Raw genomic sequence first — 21,942 nt, forward strand, 5'->3', positions numbered from 1 at the left:
AATGATATGAGAATTTGCTTTCATAGCCGTGGTCACACACTCACAGCTGTAACTTCCAGACAAACTTCCAGAGTGACCTCAGCGACCTTTGCATTACGGACGCAACTCTTCCATGCCTGATTGCTTATGTTGTGGCTGGAGGAGGAGGGGGGAGGGGGACGTCTGGCGTGGTGCTTCAGCTGAGGCTTTTTTTGAGGGGTCTGTGTGATTCATGCGCACCTGAAAGAGACCCTTTGTGGTTCTACGGACCACAAAGTGCTGCCTCGCCCTCCATATTGCTTTCATTTCAAAGTCCCATAAAGCACAGATGTGTGGCATCTCAGTGGACACACACTGGTGCTTTTGAATAGCTCTGACTTTGAAGTGGTAATCGGAGAGAAAATGTACTTATTCTGGTTGAAAAATGGAAAATTGTGGAACTTGCTGATTCGTTATTGCTAATTTTAATAGTGTAGCCATGACGAGTTTAATCTTCAAATGTATTGTTTCTCTCTGTAGTTCAGTTAAACTCCCTGAACTACTTTTTATCATCTCATTTTCTTTGGCAACTCATGCAGAGCAACACAAATAACATTGCTTTGGATAATTAGCCCAGTAATCACTATCGATGTTGCACTGATTACCAACAAACTGCTTTTACGTTATTTGTTTTAAAGCATTACAATTCATTGGTATTGGTAAAATAGCTTTCTAAAACCCATCCAAAATTATATTTAAATAATGAAATCCAACCCGTAAATCGGTCCAAATAGAGAATGGGACAAGTGTCCAGAAGAACATCCCATCAAATAAACAGTCCTATTTGTCATTACTGTGAAATTCAGCCTCCTAAAACCTATTTATATGTGAGAGAGGGAGTCTGCTAAATGCATTTGATGGATGGTCCATAACTCTGAGATGACAGAGCATTACTTTACATAAAAACATAGTCATGCTCAGTGTGATTAATCTCAAAGTGCTCTTCAGTGACCTATTGAAGACATCTTTCAGGAAGGACAAGTGTGTGTGTGTGTGTGTGTGTGTGTGTGTGTGTGTGTGTGTGTGTGTGTGTTTTGAAGGGATGTATGTGGGGGCGAAAGCAAATTCCAGGCTCCCCTGACCCTCGTGCAGCACGAGCTGAATTTAAAATGTGGCGTTCGTCAGCAGTCCAGGAAATACAATTAAGGGTCCAATCAATTTTCAGCCTGAGGTCTGACGGTCTTCAGCTTTAATGTGACGACAGAGGGTAAAAAAAACGTGATGCATCATCACAATGCACAGTTAGAGGTGAAATACTTTGAAAAGTAACAAGTGCAAAAACTTCCTCAAGCCAATTGTCACAATGGAATCAAACGAAGGAGCACACTATTTCTATTCATTGTAAACTGTGCTCAGCTCAATGACAAATTCCTTCACACGACTAAAAATGATCAAAGGACCTCAAGCCTCTCTCAAAAGCTGACAATCTGAGCTCAAAACTTACCCCTTGTTAAGTTTCTCTCCATTCTTTGTACCTCTGTTTTTGCGGAAAAAAGCCAGCAACACTGTGTAAAAGTCCTTGAGCTCCATATGGAGAGACATCCGAACACACACTAGACACTATTGCAGTAATGTAGGTCTCCAGGATAAAATAGGCCATGCAGTCATCATATAAGCTTGAGTGCTTTTTCGCTCAATCGACAGACAGCATGGTGTGTCCCGTGTCAGCCAGACAACACATCTCCCGTTTTCTTTCTCTCCCGAGTGTCATTATCCGCCATTGGGCTCTGTTTAAAGACAGTGATCTGGCAGGCAAAGGCTTTCCCATATGTCCCATGTTAAGCCGTCTCCAAAGAAGAAGAAGAGCCCCCTGCTGGGTGTCTTGGATCAGAAAAAGGACTGGATGAAGCACAGCTAAAGACAGGGATTCCCAGTGTGTGTGTTTGTGCCTGCAGTCATGTGGTTATTCATTGGTAATTAAGACACTTTCTGGAGGAGGCTGCATGCCAGGACACTTACTGCATGATCAGAGATCTCTGCACGCCATCTCAGATTTCTACCAATCTTCTCTGCAAATGTGGCGCTTTTCATTAACGCTCGCTTGTTTGTTTTAGTCATCGCTCTCCTGCCAGTTACTTCCTGAATGCTCGCATGTTTCAGGAGTTCCCCCCGCCCCCCCCCTGCCTTGGTTGGATATCTTGGCTGCCAGCATTCCTTGGCAGCAGCTTTTTAAGAGACACTGTGTATTATTCCTTTATCACAGTAAACTTAGAAACAAGGCTCCGTATGATAATAGTAACATAACAACCATGGTAACTTGCTTAAAGATCTCCTATCATGCCATATATTATAGGTCTCAGATATATACAAATATATAAAAAACATGTCTATGATGTGTTTTGCTCAAAATACCAAACAGATCATGCATTTTAGACATCCCTCATATCCCTCTATTTCAGGCATGTTAGAGAAGGGCTGATTCTGGGTCTAAAGCTTTATAAAACAATTATAATAATAACACATTTTTAAAAGAGGGGGCGGAGCTTATGCTGAGTATCTGATCAGGAGAATTCTACCCAAATACAGCTAAATGCTGTCCTGATTGAACACCATATCATGTTCAAAACCTCATCAAGGATTATTTCTGAAACAGTATGGGGCTCAAATTCCTTTAGGACACCTTTAAGACACACTGTGTATTATTCCTTTATCACAGTAAACTTAGAAACAAGGCACCTTATGATAATAGTAACATAACAATCACTTGATTAAGGTCCTGGATGACATCATTCAGATCAGAGCGAAAGATGTACAGCCTCTTAACATTTCACATTAATCAGGACAGAAGCTCCAAAAGGATGGAAGTATCAGTACTCTCACTTTATCAGAGCTGTCAGAGGCTCAGGTTAGCCGAGACCCTCTAATCAGATTTGACCGGTGAACAATTGGAAAAATCTTTAAGCTGCTGGAATGATAGAGGGAGAACAATCACCTGGTTGTAGCGGTTGAATTGAGGCCATGGAGGGCCAGCTGCAATCTCCTTATCTGAATCCTCAGCGAGGCCCTGCCAAACTGTCCGTTTTGGCACCGGAATATTCCATTCTTCTACTTTTAAAGCAAATCACTTACCCACTGGGTGATTGCCTAGCTTAACACAACGCTAAGCCACTCTTATCCCCTTAGAGCTGAAAACATGCGAGGAGACCCTTCCTCAGACGTGACCAAAATGAAGAGAGCAAACTAAGCGAGACACTTTTGGTGAAAGGCTCGTCCAGTTTATAGCCTAGAGGACAGTTAGGGCTGTAAAAGTCACATGCATCAGTCATGCATGTTACAGCGGGGTAGCATTACAGAGGTCCTTGCCCTCATGACCGTTGACTCTACTCAGCGACCTTTGACCTTTTCAACAAAACACACATGCCAAAGAAAAAAAAGATCAAGAGGGCAAAGCATTTAGTATTTACTGACAGTCATATTTCATTCCAGTGTTTTTGCTGTGAAAAGAAAGGACTTCGGGTCGTTTTACACACTTAAAACTGCAAATTAAAAAAATGAATTAAAACGTTCTCCATAAATGTCTTAACATGTTGAGAACCAACGAGCAGAGGCGGGAAGAAGTGGAGTACAAATACTTTGTTACTGTCCTAAATACATTCTTCGGGTATCAGTACTTTACTCCACTACCTCTTTTTCTGACGACTTTCTACTTCTTACATTTTTAACATATGTACTTTCTACTTCTTACATTTTCCAAACAGGCTGGTTCCTTTAGTCTGAATGTGTGTTTGGTGGCGTGATCATTATTATTTAGAGTCATTGCGTGCCTATTGATTTGAACACGATCCGTGTATCCATTATTTCCTGGTCTTCTCTTAAGAAGAGGGACCAATGAAAACGTTGTCATGTTGCCGTTGGTCACCATGGAAACATTCATTAGCTAACAATGACATTATTGTTCTATTAATATAAAGGGAGGTCAGGTACTCTTTAAAACAGCTGCTAGTTATGGGTACTTTTTGCTGAAGTACATTTCAAAGCCTCTTTACTTTTACTTGAGTAAAGAAGTTTAGTCAGTACTTCTACTTTTACCAGAGTATTTTTAAACACGAGTATCTGTACTTGAGTAAAGGTTGTGTGTACTTTTACCATCTCTGCCAACGAGGAACAGTCAGTTAAGAGCGTCTATTAAAAAGAGACATATGGAGGGATTCAGATTTCGTTTTTTTTCCCTTCATCCGTCCGTCTACATTTGGTGTGTGCAAATTCATGATGGCCGCCCCACATGTTCACCTCTGGCCAAAGGAAGCAGTTAGCAATGAGGAAGCCATCGGTCCTCAAAAGCATTTGGCTGGAGACTCTGCCTTTATCTCCACAATGGGTTACAGGCATACGAGTTCCACATGTGAGACGGAGACAGAAGAAGACATCCCGGTGGGAGACCTTTGTCAGACTGACAGCATGGAGTCCATTACTTACACTGGAAATATTGATAGATCATAACGGTAAGTTGCATGTAGCGCTGAAACAATAATTCAAGAGCATTATTGGCCACTATATTCATAATGGAAATATTTCAAAAGATACAGATAGAGAATGACCTTACACTGAAAAAACAGACTTTAATTAAATGTCAGCAAATTACACATAAATGAAAGCAATAATATAATATTAGGTTGAAATACAAAATAATAGGTTCCACTTAATAGTATTGCTTTCAACTAACCTCAGTTTTCACACATACATGTACATATATCTAATATGTATATAGGACCCAAATATGTATATGTTCATTTTAATTCATTTCTTTCAATCAAGTTACTTAACTGTATATTTTTATTTGTATCTTTGATTTTATCTTTAATTGCATTAATCTCTAATCTGTGTGAATCAAAGTCAAAGTCAACTTTATTGTCAATCTTTCAGTTTGTGTATACAGACAGAGAGATCGAAATACCATTTCCCACAATCCCGAATACAAAAAATACAAAATTATCTTATTTTATAAAATTATGTGAAAACTGTTGACATAATACATTTAATAAAACAGTTTTTCAGTGTATGTGTTGACCTTAGCAGCTGCCAAACAACCAGATCCATACTGCAACCGTGAGGTCAGTTTGATTGACATGCTGTTTGCCTTTAGGCTACAATCACAAGCCAGAGAGAACAGGCCAGCTATCATGATGTGAGCAGGGATGCCCTACTTCTGCAAAAAGCTTGTAATCTGACCTCTTTCGGCCTATAAACATCATAACCAGAGTGGTTAATCCAAGGCGGAAGTTAGTGGGCTGGATTGTCTGACATAGTGGTGCTAAGTTAGTGAACAGACTTTTGTTCTCAAAGGAGATTGGTACCACTACTTGGGATGGTAATTTAGCACAAGTGATGGAGTAGAAACAACCCAGATGAAGTTCAATCAGACATAATCCCCAAGTTAAAGAGAGGTTCTGAAATGGACCGATAAATCCTTTTAAATACGAGGTGCTCCCCAAAATAGTCCAGACACCTATTATCTATTTAACAGACCCTCGTCCCCCCCATTGGGCATGGGTAAGGAAGTGACTTCAAAAGAGTGACCCCCACCCCCCCCCCCTCCATCCTGTTAATGACCGCAGATGTGTCGTCTCGAACAGGGGCCCTGATTCATCCGACAAAAAAAAAAAAGGGGGGGGGGGGGGTCACATTTAAACACTTGGTCCAGGCGTGGCTTGGATGATTAGAAGAGAGGGCACTGATCTGCAAAAAAAAAGTGCAATCACTCTCTCTGAGCACCTTTTGCCAGTCCAGCTGTGCAATCCAGAGCAGTGTGGCGGTAATGAGAGTAGCACATGAATGCATACAACACACGGTTCTAAAAACTTCACTCGGAGGACCGTGGAGGGATCTCAACCTGAGCGTGACTGTCCAAACAACACGTCCAGACTTGAAAAAACGCTGCCATTCTTCCCTGTTTACATCATCGGGGACACACACACACACACACACACACACACACACACACACACACACACACACACACACACACACACACACACACACACACACACACACACACACACACACACACACACACACACACACACACACACACACACACACACACACACACACACACACACACACACACACACACACACACACACACACACACACACACACACACACACACACACACACACACACACACACACACACACTTGAGTAATGTGCCGTAAATCTGCAGGCACCAGTCATCGTCTGCTGTTGTTGTTAGTCTAGCCGTAAGTCTCCCATATCCTTCCGCCAAGAGGGCCCTTCAAGACGCCGATGATTTCAAAGTCAAGTGGAGCGGGTCGGCTGTAAAACGCCATCGGTTTTGCTGATGAGCGCACATGTGTTCTGGGTGACAATGATCCAGGCACAATGAAGTCAGGAGGAATTTATTTACCACCACCTTCAGCAAGCTGGTTTACCTCGAATGCCTTACGGAGAACAAAGAGGACAAATAAAGACGGATAAATCCGAGAATAACGTCAAAATATCGAACCTGAGCTTCAGTGCGTGAGCAGACTTTTGAGCCTAACAAAAGGCCTCTTATTTTCCCCCTTTTGAGAAGTGTTTAATCTCCATAACAGGCTGAGGAGAACGGGCAATAACAGTCTGTAAGAGGATAAGTGTGCTAAGCAAACAAACTGAACTTTTGAAAGGACATCCATAACATTCAACTGTCTGCAACTTACACATTATTTATGTAATAGATCATATTCAAACTACTTGTATAGACTCTCCTTGTACTATTTCTATTCTATTTTATTTGTATTACTTGCACAATTTTATCTTGTTTTATTATGTTGCACCGTTGGAGGAGGCTATGACCTCAGATGTTCATTGTCATGTCTACACTGTAGCTATGTACAAATGACAATGAAAGCCTTGAATCTGGAAAACTGCAGTGAGAACCAAACTTCCAAAAGGGGACGATATGGCTGCACATTACCTGAAAACCGCCGCCCTCATCTTCAGACCACGAGGGGCCCCCAGCGGCCCCCATGTTCCAGTGTGCTCACCAGGCATCCTGTCTGAGAGTGGTACCACAGGAAGAGGAGGGGAAAACGGACAAGGCCTCAGAGAGTCTTCGCTGGATAGACGTTCCAAAAGCACTGGATGGATTATACTTCTGCCTCCAAACTTCATTTCTGAAACTTAAGTGCTGCTCCCAGTTGCATCTTTTCTCACTTCCATCCTCTCTTAAATGTCTTGCCCATATGGAGGAGTGGGACGTCCAGGGTGGGCTAAAGGAGGCTGCTGGAGACTCCCACTAATCTGTTGGGAGTTTAATGACGGCAGGCCATGCTAGTGCTGGTGAAGCCCCTGGGGGGGGGGGGTTGACCCAAGTCAGGAGGGGGCTGGGCATGTGACCCACACCAGGATAAGAGCCCAACTGCGTGGGGGAGGGTATATGTGTGTGTGCACCTATGTCTGGAGCTAAATGGCCAGTCACTTGAGGAATGCAGACTTTCTGATCTCAGCCGTGAAAACACGCCAAAATTGAGCTTTGCAGTGGATGAAAGTAGAAAAAGAAAAAAAGCCAGTTGTTCCAGTTTGAACCCCTGCCAAAAAAAGTGTAAGACACACACACACACACACACACACACACACACACACACACACACACACACACACACACACACACACACACACACACACACACACACACACACACACACACACACACACACACACACACACACACACACACACACACACACACACACACACACACACACACACACACACACACACACACACACACACACACACACACACACACACACACACACACACACACACACACACACACACACACACACACACACACACACACACACACACACACACACACACACACACACACACACACACACACACACACACACACACACACACACACAGAGAGAGAGATTCCCAGGAGTGCGTCTGGCTCCAGGAGTGAGTCTGATCTTTTCCCTTTTGCTGTGGGTATGCCTGTTTGTTTGTTGTGTGTGATAGCATACTCTAACAAGTGGCTCATTACCTTTGGTGTCATATCATCACAGAGCACATTTGTCTCCCAGTGCAAAGGCATTTAGTTCAATGCAAACCCTATTTGTGGCGATGGGTGAAAAAGCTATTTAACACACTCATTTGCATAAATGTTTGATATCTTTGGCTGGCTTTCATTATCCAATACTGGTATGCTTTGGTCTGATTTCACTTCCATCCTCATGATTCAAAGCACAATCTCAATTAATTAGCAAATCAATTGTTGCCTGAGGTCGAACACATCCAGGTCTATTTAACAGATGGGATGTCCACTTAACATGATTTGCGGGCGTTCTCTCCAAAGAAACATCGATGAACGGAGGTCCCTAATGCGCAACAAATACAAAGCTAAAATCAATCAGGAGATATGGATGAAGGTCTCGCAGTAGAGACACAAATAATGTCGCATACGAAGCAGTGCTTTTGGGTAGGAAGTAGAGATCTGCGCAAAGGTTCATGGGAAGACACTTGCTGGTGGCCTGGTGACCGAGTTCTCTTTTTTCTGGCTTGTAAGTCTCTAATTAAGGTGACCTCGCTGACGTCCCATCTGCCACCATGGCACGGAGCCACCGATTATTGGCTGTCATGTAAACATGCTAATCCACTGAAGAGCCAGGTACGAGTAGACACACTCCTCCAGAGATGGCAAAAGTACACACATCCTTTACTCAAGTAGAAGTACAGATACTCGTGTTTTAAATACTCTGGTAAAAGTAGAAGTACTGACTAAACTTCTTTACTCAAGTAAAAGTAAAGAGGGCTTCCAAATGTACTTAAAAAGTAAAAGTACCCATAACTAGCAGCTGTTTTAAAGAGTACCTGACCTCCCTTTATATTAATAGAACAATAATGTCATTGTTAGTTAATGAATGTTTCCATGCTGAACAACGGCAACGTTGTCATTGGTCCCTCTTCTTTAGAGAAGACCAGGAAATGATGGATACACGGATCGTGTTCAAATCAATAGGCACGCAATGACTCTAAATAATAATGACCACGCCACCAAACACACATTCAAACTAAAGGAACCAGCCTGTTTGGAAAATGTGAGAAGTAGAAAGTACAAGTATTTGGGTTCAAAATGTAAGAAGTAGTGGAGTAAAGTACTAATACCAGAAAAGTATTTGTACTCCACTACCTCCCACCTCTGCACCACACACACACACACACACACACACACACACACACACACACACACACACACACACACACACACACACACACACACACACACACACACACACACACACACACACACACACACACACACACACACACACACACACACACACACACACACACACACACACACACACACACACACACACCTTGCTTGGTACAAATATCATCAATGCTCAAACAAAGAGAACGACTCTGTCAAGTGAGACTGAAATCCTGTTAGTGTGTTGCTGGGTCCATCTTTGCATTCCCTCAGGACTCACAGAAACATCGAAGACGGAAAATTAAAGCCATCCAGCATGATGACAATGAGCAACGCAACTACAATGAGAAGAGCTGAGTGAGGTGGAGAGGTTGGGAGAACGTCCGTGGCTCGATAAGCTCTTTTTGAGGACATAATGGAATCTTTGTCTGTCTCGCCAGAAGCCACCCAATGAGAACCATCCATCTGGGCGACCCCTGCCATTGCGACAAATTCACCTGTCTCCTTTGGGGACCTGTACAGGACCCAATCAGAGATAAGCTTTTCCCTTCTGAATAGAACTGCAGGTTACTCATACTGCTACTAATTCACCACTACAGTACATCGTAGCCCAGGAGGGAATGCACTTCACAAATATAGTCACTTTTTCCTGGCAAAGTTCCGAGGAGATACTCGTGTCCAACCAGCAATCCAAGGAGACGTGGAAAGGTGCAGCCGGCTTTTTTTTTTTTTTTTTTATAGGTACAAAATAGCTTGAGACAGGTTTATACATGTCTTATTGATGATTTAAATACCTACGACTGAAGTCATGATTTACGAAATGGAACATGCATCATCTCAAAAGGTCACAACCTGTATGGACTGCTGCTGGCATCAGAAACAAAGAGAAATTGGGTGAAACAAACTGCACGTATAAATTGTTTTTCCAAAAAGGATGTAAGGAAACTGAACATAAGTGAGAATCACCACTTAGTTAAACTCACTGGAACATTTTAAATACGAGATAAATCTCTGCGAAGGGCTCTTAAACGTTGTATTCTTCCCTTGGCGGTGACTCTGCCTTCGTCTGCACTCCAGCACTGGGACCATTAAAACGTACAGGATTTTCTGCACCAACTTAATGAGAAGATAAGCAGTTAATGTGAAATCCTCTGGACTACCTTTTCTTTTTTTTTTAAGTGAAGCACTGAATGCCTAATTAAGGCATCAACTCGGCTTCAACTCTGATGTGCCATTCCCTCCTCGTCACACCTCAGCGATTGTTTGAGCACTTAGGACCTTTCAAAATAATGCATCATCATGTATTTTGCTCACGACAAGTGACTCAAAGAAAGCACTCTTATGAAAAACAAGAGCCAGAACGCTGTATTGATTCTGTGCTGATTGCAGGAGATTGCTGCTAAAGGTCAATTACTTTTGGAGGATTGTTGTTTATTTGTCTGATCCATGTGTTATTAGATCGATATTTTTTGTATTTCTTTGGCATTCTTATAAGAATGCGTGGGGAGTGAGCAGTGGGGAATATTAGGACTTCTGTCTTGTTATGACCATTATTATGACACCGTGCACATGTCCATTATTTGGAGTATAAAGGTCCTCACAGGCGACTGGATCCTATTCCAGCATAAATCAGTTAAGATGTTTTCCATTTCTTTAAAGATCTCCTATCATGCTATTTTTAGGCATATATTATGAGTCTCAGATACAGTATATAAAAATGATATAAAAATACCAAACAGATCAGCCCTTCTACCCATGCCTCATACCCCTCTATTTCAGCCATGTTAGAGAAGGGCTGATTCTGGGTCCTTAGCCCGTTTTTTTTTTGATTTGGGTACGGGGGAAAAAAGAGAGGGTTTTGTTTTCTGACACGTTGCGAGTTCCCTGACCCACCGGGGACACATATTAATGTATAAAAGACATTAAAAAGTGCATTTTGCATGATAGGAGACCTTTAAAAGGCGGACCGCAGGCGTTCAATAAGTCAAGTACACTCTCTGCTTTCAGGCTCTTTTACCTGGAGAATTGCTGCTGCAGTGAAACCATCTGCGCCTGTCCCAGCTCCGACTCCTCCGTCACTTCCCGGAGACGCTTCTCGCTCTCCAGTCGCAGGCGTCGCTCTTCCTCTAGCTCGTGGATCAGCTTTTCTCGCTGTGGACACAAAACAAGAGCGTTGAGCTGGTGGCGTAAAAAGGATCAACAGATCATCCCCGAGTCATATATGTTCCTTAAGTGTGAGTCCATGACAGCTTTTAATGAGTTGCTGGGGTCAGAAAATATCCAACATCCTGTCATTTCTCCTTAGCGGTGAAAGACAATAAAAGAATGAGCGCATGATGACATTTAAAGATCTCCTATCATGCTATTTGTAGGCATATATTACGGGTCTCAGATATATACGTACAAATATATACGGAGGGCAAGAGAGAGGGTTGTGTTTTCTGACACTTTGTGAGTTCCCTGACACACCGGGGACACATATTAATGTATAAAAGACATGAAAACATGCATTTTGCATGATAGGACACCTTTAAATGTAAGTCCATGATGGCTTTTAATGAGTTTACTTTTGCTGTGGACAGAAAATATCCAACATTGTGTCAAAGCTTTAGCGGTGAGAGAAAATAAAAGAGTAAGGGCATGATGACATTTAAGCTAGCAGATTGGTATCACTTCCATAGTCTGTTGTTACTTTGAAATGTTCTAATGAACCCCCCCTTTTCTCCTGTTGCTGTGACAGAAAGTTCACAGTAAATATCAGCAGACTCTGTAGAAAATGCACACAAATGCAACAACAGCCATGGATATAACCTAAAAGCTACAATTCATTTAGTTTTTACATTATTTTGTAACCTCATTTAAGACCTATAAGTGTACTTTTAATCTAGGTTTGGTTGAGAGAACCCCATCACCCTCATGAGGAGGTCTGTGGAGGTTTCTCCGGATTACATTACCACATTTATCAGTCCTTTTTCACCAGAGACAAGTCAAAATGGAGGCTTCTTTTTTCTGACTTTAATTGGATTCTTCTCAGTCTGAAGGCCACCTGCTCCCAAAAGAAAGAAGAGTCCTCGACTTCAAAGACTGTGGCCCTGTGCCGGCACACTCCCTCCTTGAGGAGAGCAACATTTGGCATTGAGAGGGACTTTTTTGCAGACACACACTTGCAGAGGAGCTTCGAACAAGGCTGAGGATTTCAGCAGTCTCAAAGTCTCCGCACAAAGCCTGGCATCTTCTACAGCTGACAATTATGGTTTTGCAATTGGCCCCATTTTTCTTGGCAGAAGAGTTAGGTGATCACCTGTCACTGTCTTGCCATAAAAATGCAAGTTAGTAAAATAACAGGAAATGAGTTTGAGGGGAAAGATAAGTGACTGGAAGAAAATGTGGAAAGTTGCTTTTTTTTTTTGCAAAGTTATTGCCGAGTAAGATATTTGAAATAGCTGTGCACTTAAAGGTGGGGTAGGTAATTCATTTCAGAAACACTTTTTGTTATATTCCATGGAATGCTCTTAACATCCCGATAGCAATGAATATATTAAATGCTTTGACAATAAATCCATTAAAACATTTCATCTGTGGAAGCCGTGGCGCTGTAAAAAGCACGACCAATCATCTGAGCCGGCCCGGCTAAAATAACTGGATGGCCTACCTGCCTGTCAGCCTTCCATCTGTGCACAAACTCATCTCGTGCCCTCATTGGTCATGTGCGCGTTCGTGTGTGTTGGAGGAGGGGCTCTGTAAGGACGTCTGAAGGAAGGGGCAGATTTTTTTCGGTTGTGTACTTTCAAATTCTAACACACTCGAGCTGGTTTCTCCATTCTTAGCCATTCCATTCTTATTCTTATTCCATTCTACCCTACCTTTAATCTCATTTGTAAAGCTGGAAAAAAGTTAAACAAATTCTACAAAAAATGATTCAATCATTTGACTTTCATGCTTTACATTTAAGAATAGAATATAATAGAATAGAATATTATCTTTAGTGTCATCATACAAAGTACAACAAAATATCTTTGGCAACTCTCACTGCAGTAAAAAATAGACACAAATAAGAGTGGTAAAAGCAGAGGTAGTAGCGATGACAGTGCAGCGAGATACAATTCAATGTTAATGTGCATATTTACACTTACAGTCTAAAAACGATATACATGTAGTGTATATCTAACTGTGTGTTCCTAAAGGGTTATAGTAACCAAAGGATGCAAGTCAGATAGCCATACATATTTCTAAATAGTAGTGGTTGGAGTCTTTGAGGGCAAGAGAGGAGTATCCTGTGTATGATGCCTAATTTATTCACTATGGATACTGAATGTTTTGACTCTACATCATCTCTTTGTATTAGTCACCAATCATGGTGTGTCTCAGTGTGAGGCTTCAGAAGTGCTTTTTACACACAAGCATTATGGGGACATCTAGTGGTGTGAAAGAGTCAGGAACGCTGACTGAAAAATGGGTACATGGACACACAAATAGTTGATGTTTGTCTTTGGGCTCAGCGTATCATAAACATGTGCTGCTATGATTTAAATCTACACCGTAAAAATCACACCGCAAAGAAAAATACTAAAACAACAGGAAAGCATGCTTGTAAATTACCAAACATTTTAGAAAATGTGACCACAGTGCCATGAATGCAACCAATGAATCATATTTCATTACAGTGTAGTGTTTCTTCGGCAGGAATTTCTGTCACAAAAGCAGATTGTAACTGGGTGAATGGGTCGAGGAGAGGGAATATTAAAACCGAGTCACCATTAAAACCAGTACTGGTGCTCACTGCGGCTATAAATTCAGACTCTTTACACAACAGGGAGCCTCTCGCTGTCAGGAGTAATGGGCGCTGTAAATCCAGCCGTACAGAGGCATTAAATAGTACATCCCCCTGCCAAGAGCCTATATATCTGGAGCAAAACCAATGACTTTCTGGCTATTCTTCACATTCTCTCCTTAAAGAAATAAAATCAGCGTGTAGAGGAGGTCATCCCTACACAGAGGTGGGAAGTAGTCGAGTACAAATACTTTGTTACTGTACATTTTTCTCCACTACTTATTTTTCTGACGACTACTTTTACTTCTTAACACAAACACAAATACCTGTACTTTCTACTTCTCACATTTTCCCAACAGGCTGGTTCCTTTAGTTTGAATGTGTGTTTGGTGGCGTGATCATTATTATTTAGAGTCATTGCGTGCCTATTGATTTGAACACGATCCGTGTATCCATCATTTCCTGGTCTTCTCTAAAGAAGAGGGACCAATGGAAACGTTGTCATGTTGCCGTTGTTCAGCATGGAAACATTCATTAGCTAACAATGACATTATTGTTCTATTAATATAAAGGGAGGTCAGGTACTCTTTAAAACAGCTGCTAGTTATGGGTACTTTTTACTTAAGTATATTTCGAAGCCTCTTTACTTTTACTTGAGTAAAGTTTAGTCAGTACTTCTACTTTTACCAGAGTATCTTTACTTCTACTCTAGTAAATGATGTTTGTACTTTTGCCATCTCTTTCCCTACAGAGCATATTACTAATGTTTACTTAGAGTACATATGTTCCTTAAGCCACTTTATGATACAAACATCCATAAAAAGTACCTCAATGCAGGCACAAAGGGCTTTTCTCCTCTGTATTAATGTGTACACTGTTATTCAGCAAGTTGGCCTGGATTCACACAAAAGCACGGTGGCTTTGGTCCTGATTTTTGTTCCTAACCTACCCCCCCCCCCAGCATAAACCATAGACCACTGTGTGTCTGCTGACAGAGTCTTGCCAACAACCTCAATAACAACACAGGATTTATGGTCTACATTGTAGTAAAAGCCCTCTATTGCTTTTGTTCAATATATAATTTCAGCAATTTAACAAGGCCCAAAGCCATTAAGTCAAACATTACCATATCTTTATGTGGCCAGAAATCCCTAGCAATACATTACAGTTTTTCTCGGTTGAAATGTTTATAGTCTACGCAAACTTGACTGCCTTTTTTTCTGTGGTAAAGAGTATGCTAATTGAAAGCATATTCTTTATTTTGAGACCTTACGAAGGGCAACACGCCTGATGCAATGCCCTGGGAAGATATCTCAAAGTCAACACGGAGATGGGATGTGAGGGAAAACAGGCCGGGCAACTTTCTGTGAGAACGTTGACTTTAGTCAATCCGATGATTGAGGAGATAATCCTCTCACTTGACTGTATGTCACGGCTGTGGATGGATGAGATGCACTACCCTGTCTTTCCTGCGGAGGGCAACATGTTCCTGATTTAAAACTGGCAGCAACGATCAAACAAAAGCCAGCTCTATCAAACAATACAGTGGTTGTGGGGGGAAAAAAGCAATATCAAATGGAATAGGCTAAGTAATCTATAAAATGGCCAAGGCAGGATTTTATACTGGTCTACTGAGCCATATATTTGCCCAGATTGGGTGTTTCAGGATTACATTTGACCTCTGTCGGGCTGCTTTTCATTTCCTGGTTGATAAAAAAATGTATCCATCTAGATATGACAGCATTTATCACCATCATGTTAAGCTTGGGATTGAAGGGACTGCTTGATACTATTGATTTTAATACACTAAAATGTATCGAAATAAATGAAAAATCCGGAAGACAACAAATGTATGTGTGTAACATATACAGTAATACTGCTTCCTCCCGTCTGTATCGACATATACAATTGTATTATCTGCAGTGGAGCCCAGAATGAACCTTGCCTCTGTAATTGGATAGCATTAGATGGTAATGATATTCATCCTAGCTGAATTACTAGAAGACTCGTACCCCCCTGATACCCACCAAGACCCACAGAGGACTCTAAATTAATTAGAGACCCCCTGCCTTTCCTTGTTGTGCCTGCAATGCTGCCTCCAATAAAAGAAAAAGCTACAATATGATCAGGTTAAGTGCATGTGTACACTGTGCCATCACCATGGCTCTGTATGATGTCCATCTGCAACTGTATTTGTGTTCATGCAGAGTTTGGGGTACAGTTGAGGGGGCTCAATAATCTCTTCATTACACAGAACCCCCCCCCTCCCAGTTGGAGCTTTTTGCCTAATCAAAGGCCGGGAGTGGATCTCTGGCTCGCTGCTAAAGCAAATATCAGGGACACAATACACGCCGCAGGTTCTTCATCATAAATAAAACATGCCACTTGGCTGTGTGTGTGTGTGTGTGTGTGTGTGTGTGTGTGTGTGTGTGTGTGTGTGTGTGTGTGTGTGTGTGTGTGTGTGTGTGTGTGTGTGTGTGTGTGTGTGTGTGTGTGTGTGTGTGTGTGTGTGTGTGTGTGTGTGTGTGTGTGTCAGTCATTCAAATGAAAGGGTAATATTTGAGCCACATGTCAGGCGAGACAAACCATCATTAGGACACAGTGAAAACAGACGTAAAAAACACCTTGAATTAAGTTTCATGAAAGTATATCTGGGGGATATGTTGTTACATATGTTCGTTCTGCTGGTGTTTTCTGCTTGTTATTGAAATAAAACAGTGTTTTATCCACTAAAAAATCTGTGTCCCTCAGGGCTCTATCAATTCAATTTTCATGGAGAGCCACTACATTAGAGTGAACCACTTCTCTGTTAGACAGCCGCGGGCACTATAGCAAATAATACATACACCCCAGGAATATGCTAAACCAATACGAGTGGCCCATTTATCATTGCCAAGGGAGCCCCCCCCCCCCCCCCACCCAACCCACGCACTGCGAGTCGTTCAGTCACAAACCGGTGAGAGGGACGGTGTGGAGATGCGATTTGAGCCTGGCTGTCAGCGCTTGTCACCCGGTGAATGTGCAGAGAATTAGAGGGGGGAGGGGGGGGGGGTCTTCTTGGCCCTCACCGCTGTCCATGGCTGATAAGGCCAATCTGCGGAGACGGCACCTGATTCCCCCCTGTGCCCCCCAAACCGCCACGCTGTCATCCACCCTCCAAACAGCTGTCAGGAACGTTCTTAGAAGGTCCCTCAACGCGCCGGATCTCCATGAGGACCCCCAGTCTTTTCAAAGCTGGGAGCCCCCTCGAAAACCTTTATCTGCTGAGAGCACACTACAAAAGATGTCCAGCCTCAAAGTTGCTTTTTATGGTACACGAATTAATCATTGTCAAATAAACCATGATATGCTTTAATTACAGCAAAACCAATTAAATCATGGTTTGATCCAGATGAGGAAAAGATGCAGTGTTTTACTTTGTTACCAAATGACTTATTAAGAGGGGCATTCCGTTGTTTAAACGAGTTTCTTTCCTTAATGCAGTTTTATAATCTATGTCACATGAATCATGCAGACTGCAGCGCATAAGAAATCTGTTTTAGCTGATTCTTATCCTAGCTCCAGGGCCTATTTCACCCTTCTGTGCCACCCGCTCCCACTTGATATTCACAAATGCAGCTTCATTCTTATCTTAACTTTATTTTCTACATGAAATACTCACATTTTAAATAAGAACACGATTAAGCAAGCCAAAACATGTCTTTATCGTTCACGATGTATTTATCGTCCCGGGAAAATAACCATGTGAGGATCTACTGTATGTGTGTATCTGTTTAAGCTCAGATATCAGCGAGCGTCCGCAAAGCCCAAAGAAAAATAAAGTCTCTCGAAGCCAGATCATTTATTTTCCCATGTTGTTTAGACAGCCGTTTCCAGTGGTCATAATCTAACAGTTTTCAAATGCCGTTTTTAAATGGAGAGCCTCAGCCTTTACGAGCCGCCATGTGCCCTCCTGTTTTCTCCCCGACAGGAAACCAGGCATCCTGCACTTCAGAGTGGCATCAAAAGAGAGCGGGGAGACGGAGAGCAGCCCTGCCCTGTACCACGCCTCTGGGTTTTTGGGGTGTGAGGAATTCCAGAGAAAAACCTACAGCAGCGAGAGTCACACAGGGGCAGGCTTGTTGGAGGTGGATGGAGGCAGAATAAACCATGACCTGTGCTCTATCAAACACCCAACCAGGATAAACCTGTTTTTCTTATACGGGTTTTAAAGATCTCCTATCATGCTATTTTTAGGTATATACTATGGGTCTCAGATACATACAAAGATATAAGAAACATGTGTATGCTCAAAATACCAAACAGATCATGCATTTTAGACATCCCTCATATCCCTCTATTTCAGCCCTGTTAGAGAAACACTGATTCTGGATCTGTAGCTTTAAAAGAAAACGCCATATCATGTTCCAAACCACATCTAGGATTATTTCTGAAACAGTATGGAGCTCAAATGCTTCTTCTCTTGCGGGTTTTACCACAAGGTGAGTTCCTTTTAATTTCCTGCTTTTTTACACATACTCTCTCCAGTACAGGTTAGCTCTGAGTGTTAGCGATGCTTGCTAATGTAAACACGGACCATATTACTTCAAAAATATTGTGCATTGTTTCTGATAGCGACGTTTCTGATTGGGCCGTGGGTCCACATTTACGATATTTCGTCATATCGGCAGCAAATCTGGATCAGCACCGTTGTACCCCCGTTTTTAGAGATTTGGGTACGGAGGAAAAGAGAGGGTTTTATTTGCTGACACTTTGTGAGTTCCCTGACACACCGAGGACACATATTAATGTATAAAAGACATCAAAAAGTGCATTTTGCATGATAGGACACCTTTAAAGAGTGCGGTCTGCGCAGCACGCCAAAAGCACCATGTCTAAACTGTGATATAAAGTTGAAGAACAAAAATCGGAGAAGATCTGGTGGTTGTTAGAGTATATCAGTCCAAACAAATGCAACCGTATGACGGGATATACTCTCCGATTGCAAAGTATTTAAAAGGTTTCATGTGATTCTCCCAAATGATCCATAACAAAAGAGTGTTGTGCTCCTGCTCTGCCAGTAGTGTTTAACAACAGGAGAGCCAATTAAAGACCGCACGCTCCCCAGTAAACTGTTAATGCTGTTTCATTTACACTCACGCCTGTATAACTGTGAGACCTGAGGCTTGCAATTGTGTACTTGCACAATCATAAAGATGCAGTCTTTTCGTTCACAGAGGAGCAGTAATGGTGCGTCCCCCGCGGACAGAAGAAGCAAGGACTGTGATGGGGGGGGGGGGGGGGGGCACCTCCGCTTTTCTGATCGCGTTTCACAGAACACACTAATGGATGTAGAGAGGAAGGTATCACATACAGGGGAAAAGCCACTTCAAAAAGTCCACGGTTCTTTTTGATCCCTCTGTAGGTAAAGATGGGGGTTGGGGGAAGCGAAGTGGGCATAAAACGGGCATTAGGGTATTGGGGGGGGGGGTCTGCGGGGCACAGGCTGGTTCCCACTGACAATTATCTCCTTGATGCAGCAGTCTCTTTTTCGGTTTTCTATTGAAGAGCCGTGCCTGAGGAATGCCAGGGAGAGAGTGCAAGGGGGACTCCGACGGGGATAATCCCAATTTCAAATGGAGCTTAGTGATATCCCCCCCTCCTCCTCCCTTTCTTTCTTCCTTCCTTCATACACCCCCATTCCTCACCCTCCTCCTGTCTGGCACAGATAACCCATCCCTCGCTTTCTCAGTCCTGTGCATTGCGCAGAAAATTGAAACTCGTCTATAAAGTCATAATAAGCATGTCATACTGAGACTGGAGTGTCATAGAGGGCGATATAGATTTATTTGTGGGTGATATTTAGGTCAGAGGATTCAAGGTTAGTGTGCCAGGGGAAGGTGAGGTTTGGATATTAACAGAAAATAGGATGTTTATAAAAAGGTAGGAGAAGGTACCAAAGAGAATGAAAAGGTGGTATCAACTAAGTATTCTACAAGATGATGGTGAAAAGGAGTTATAAAATCTATTTTTTGGTGAAAGTGATGAGTGAAAGTGACCATATCTGATCAGCTTAGCCATGTGTATTACCACTATCCAACATGGAGTGACATGGAGAGCTGCCCACATGACTCTGATGGTCTGCCAGTGATTTGTTGCACCCATTCCGTTCATCTACACGTATATCTCCCCACCGTGGACATCAATACCGAACCATCTCGTTTCACATACATAACATGGATGACGGCATTGGAAGAGTCAAAGAGAGGTCAGTAAGGCAGGGGATTGGATGTCTCATATCTCCTTTTTCTCTGAATCAGTCTGTCCGTGACATGTTCCTGAACATATCTGCACGGAGTCACTCTTGAATGTGAGCAGGAGAATCTGTACCGCTTATTATTGCACACTCTCTAACATTGACACTGGAAAAAACCCATCTATTTTGAGGTTGTCTCGACGTGAATGTGTGTAGTGAAAATCTACAGAAATAACGTGATAGATCCCTCCGTAGATTTCAAACCTGAAGCGCCCTTGAGCAATCCACTGAAGAACTCCAGGAATCGGTATCTGAACCCGCGATCTGACCTTAAACTCTGTGGTGAGGCCAGAAGCAAAAGAAACAGCATTCCAGCTTCAGGGATCAATAGAGAAACACAAAACAAAGTGAGAAATTCTCGTAGTGTATGTTGCTTTAGGCCTGCTGCCATAAAAAGAGTCCAACAGCTGGTTAGAGCCGGCAATCAGCTGAGCGCCGCGTCCTCACGTGTTTCACTTTCTGACCCGCACACATGCTGTACAGTAAGCACACTCAGAGACAAAGAGAGATCTAAAATATACACTTGTGTACACGTACTGATCCCTACCTATTGAATTCTCGGCACTGCTTACATGAGTGAAAGCGCAATATCAGCGGTGTTCCTGTCAAGCTCGGCACAATGCAGTGTTGACAAGCTTAAGCCTCTGATTCATAACGTTACAAAGCATGACTGTGCATCAGAGTACCTGTTGTGCAGGAGCACCACGGCTGGAACTGATCCAAAACTACTGCTAACATGACACCAAGTCCAACAAGGTCTCCGTATCATGGACTTTAAAACACCTGACAAGGGCTTGGATACTTCAAACAGATATTTTGTATTATTAAATGATGCTAATATAACACTGTATTTCATTTTAAAGGTCCCCTATTATACAGTTTTTCATCAATATATTATAGGTGTCATATCTAGAGTGTGTTTGGCTGAAACATCAAACAGATCATTGCAGCATCCCATAAACCCCTCTGTTTCAGCTCATTTTCAGACATGGATCAGGACAAAAAGAGAGGGGGTCTTTTTTCCTGAAACTTTCAGAATCTCTTAACGTTGAGGGGACACATGTTTATGTATAAAAGACATGCAAAAGTGGATTTTGTATAATAGGTGACCTTTAATACACTTTCCATCAGTTCTTTAAGATCAACTTTGGAAGTGTTGAGATACTAAAGATTGACTTTAGCCAATGGCACGGCTTGGCTCAGCAGGACAGTGTGTGTCTGTGTGTGAAAGGACCATACTGTGGCTTTTTTGGCTAAGTTCAAATTATAGTGGAGGAGCAGCACTGTACTTTACCATTGTTCCTTCACTCTTGCTCCGTGCGACTTCCCTCTGCAGGCGAGCCACGGCCAGCTTTTCCCTGAAGGGGAAGAAGGAAAGGAAATAAGAGTTAGTCAAATGTGTGATCATTGTTTAATGTGCGACAGCGGCGAGCGATTGACACCAATGTTTTCACATTGTTGTTGCACCAAATCAAAGTTTTTTCCCCGAAAATGTTTTATTTTCAAGGAAGAAAAGACTCAATATTGCCGAACAGGGAAAAACCACACACACACAGAGAGAGAGAGAGTTATATATGGGGCTCTCTGTTAACCACACAAAATAAAGAGCTTGCAGAGGAAACAAAAAGCAGGGCATCCTCGCGCAAGACCACACACACACACACACACACACACACACACACACACACACACACA

General features: G+C 42.4%; 1 protein-coding gene across 3 annotated transcripts in view; it reads right to left on the minus strand.

Annotated features, from left to right (window-relative positions):
* The window catches only part of LOC307032770 (nck-associated protein 5-like), a 125,533-nt gene that overhangs the window by 46,451 nt on the left and 57,140 nt on the right, over positions 1-21,942 (minus strand). For all 3 annotated transcript variants that reach the window (XM_079671012.1, XM_079671013.1, XM_079671014.1), the window contains 2 exons: positions 21,542-21,605; positions 11,199-11,332 (listed from right to left, as the gene is read on the minus strand). In XM_079671012.1, coding sequence (XP_079527138.1) covers positions 11,199-11,332; positions 21,542-21,605 — 198 coding nt within the window. The remainder of the gene's footprint in view (positions 1-11,198; positions 11,333-21,541; positions 21,606-21,942) is intronic.

Source organism: Notothenia rossii, assembly GCF_949606895.1.
Source record: "Notothenia rossii genome assembly, chromosome: 3".
Taxonomy (NCBI): Eukaryota; Metazoa; Chordata; class Actinopteri; order Perciformes; family Nototheniidae; genus Notothenia; species Notothenia rossii.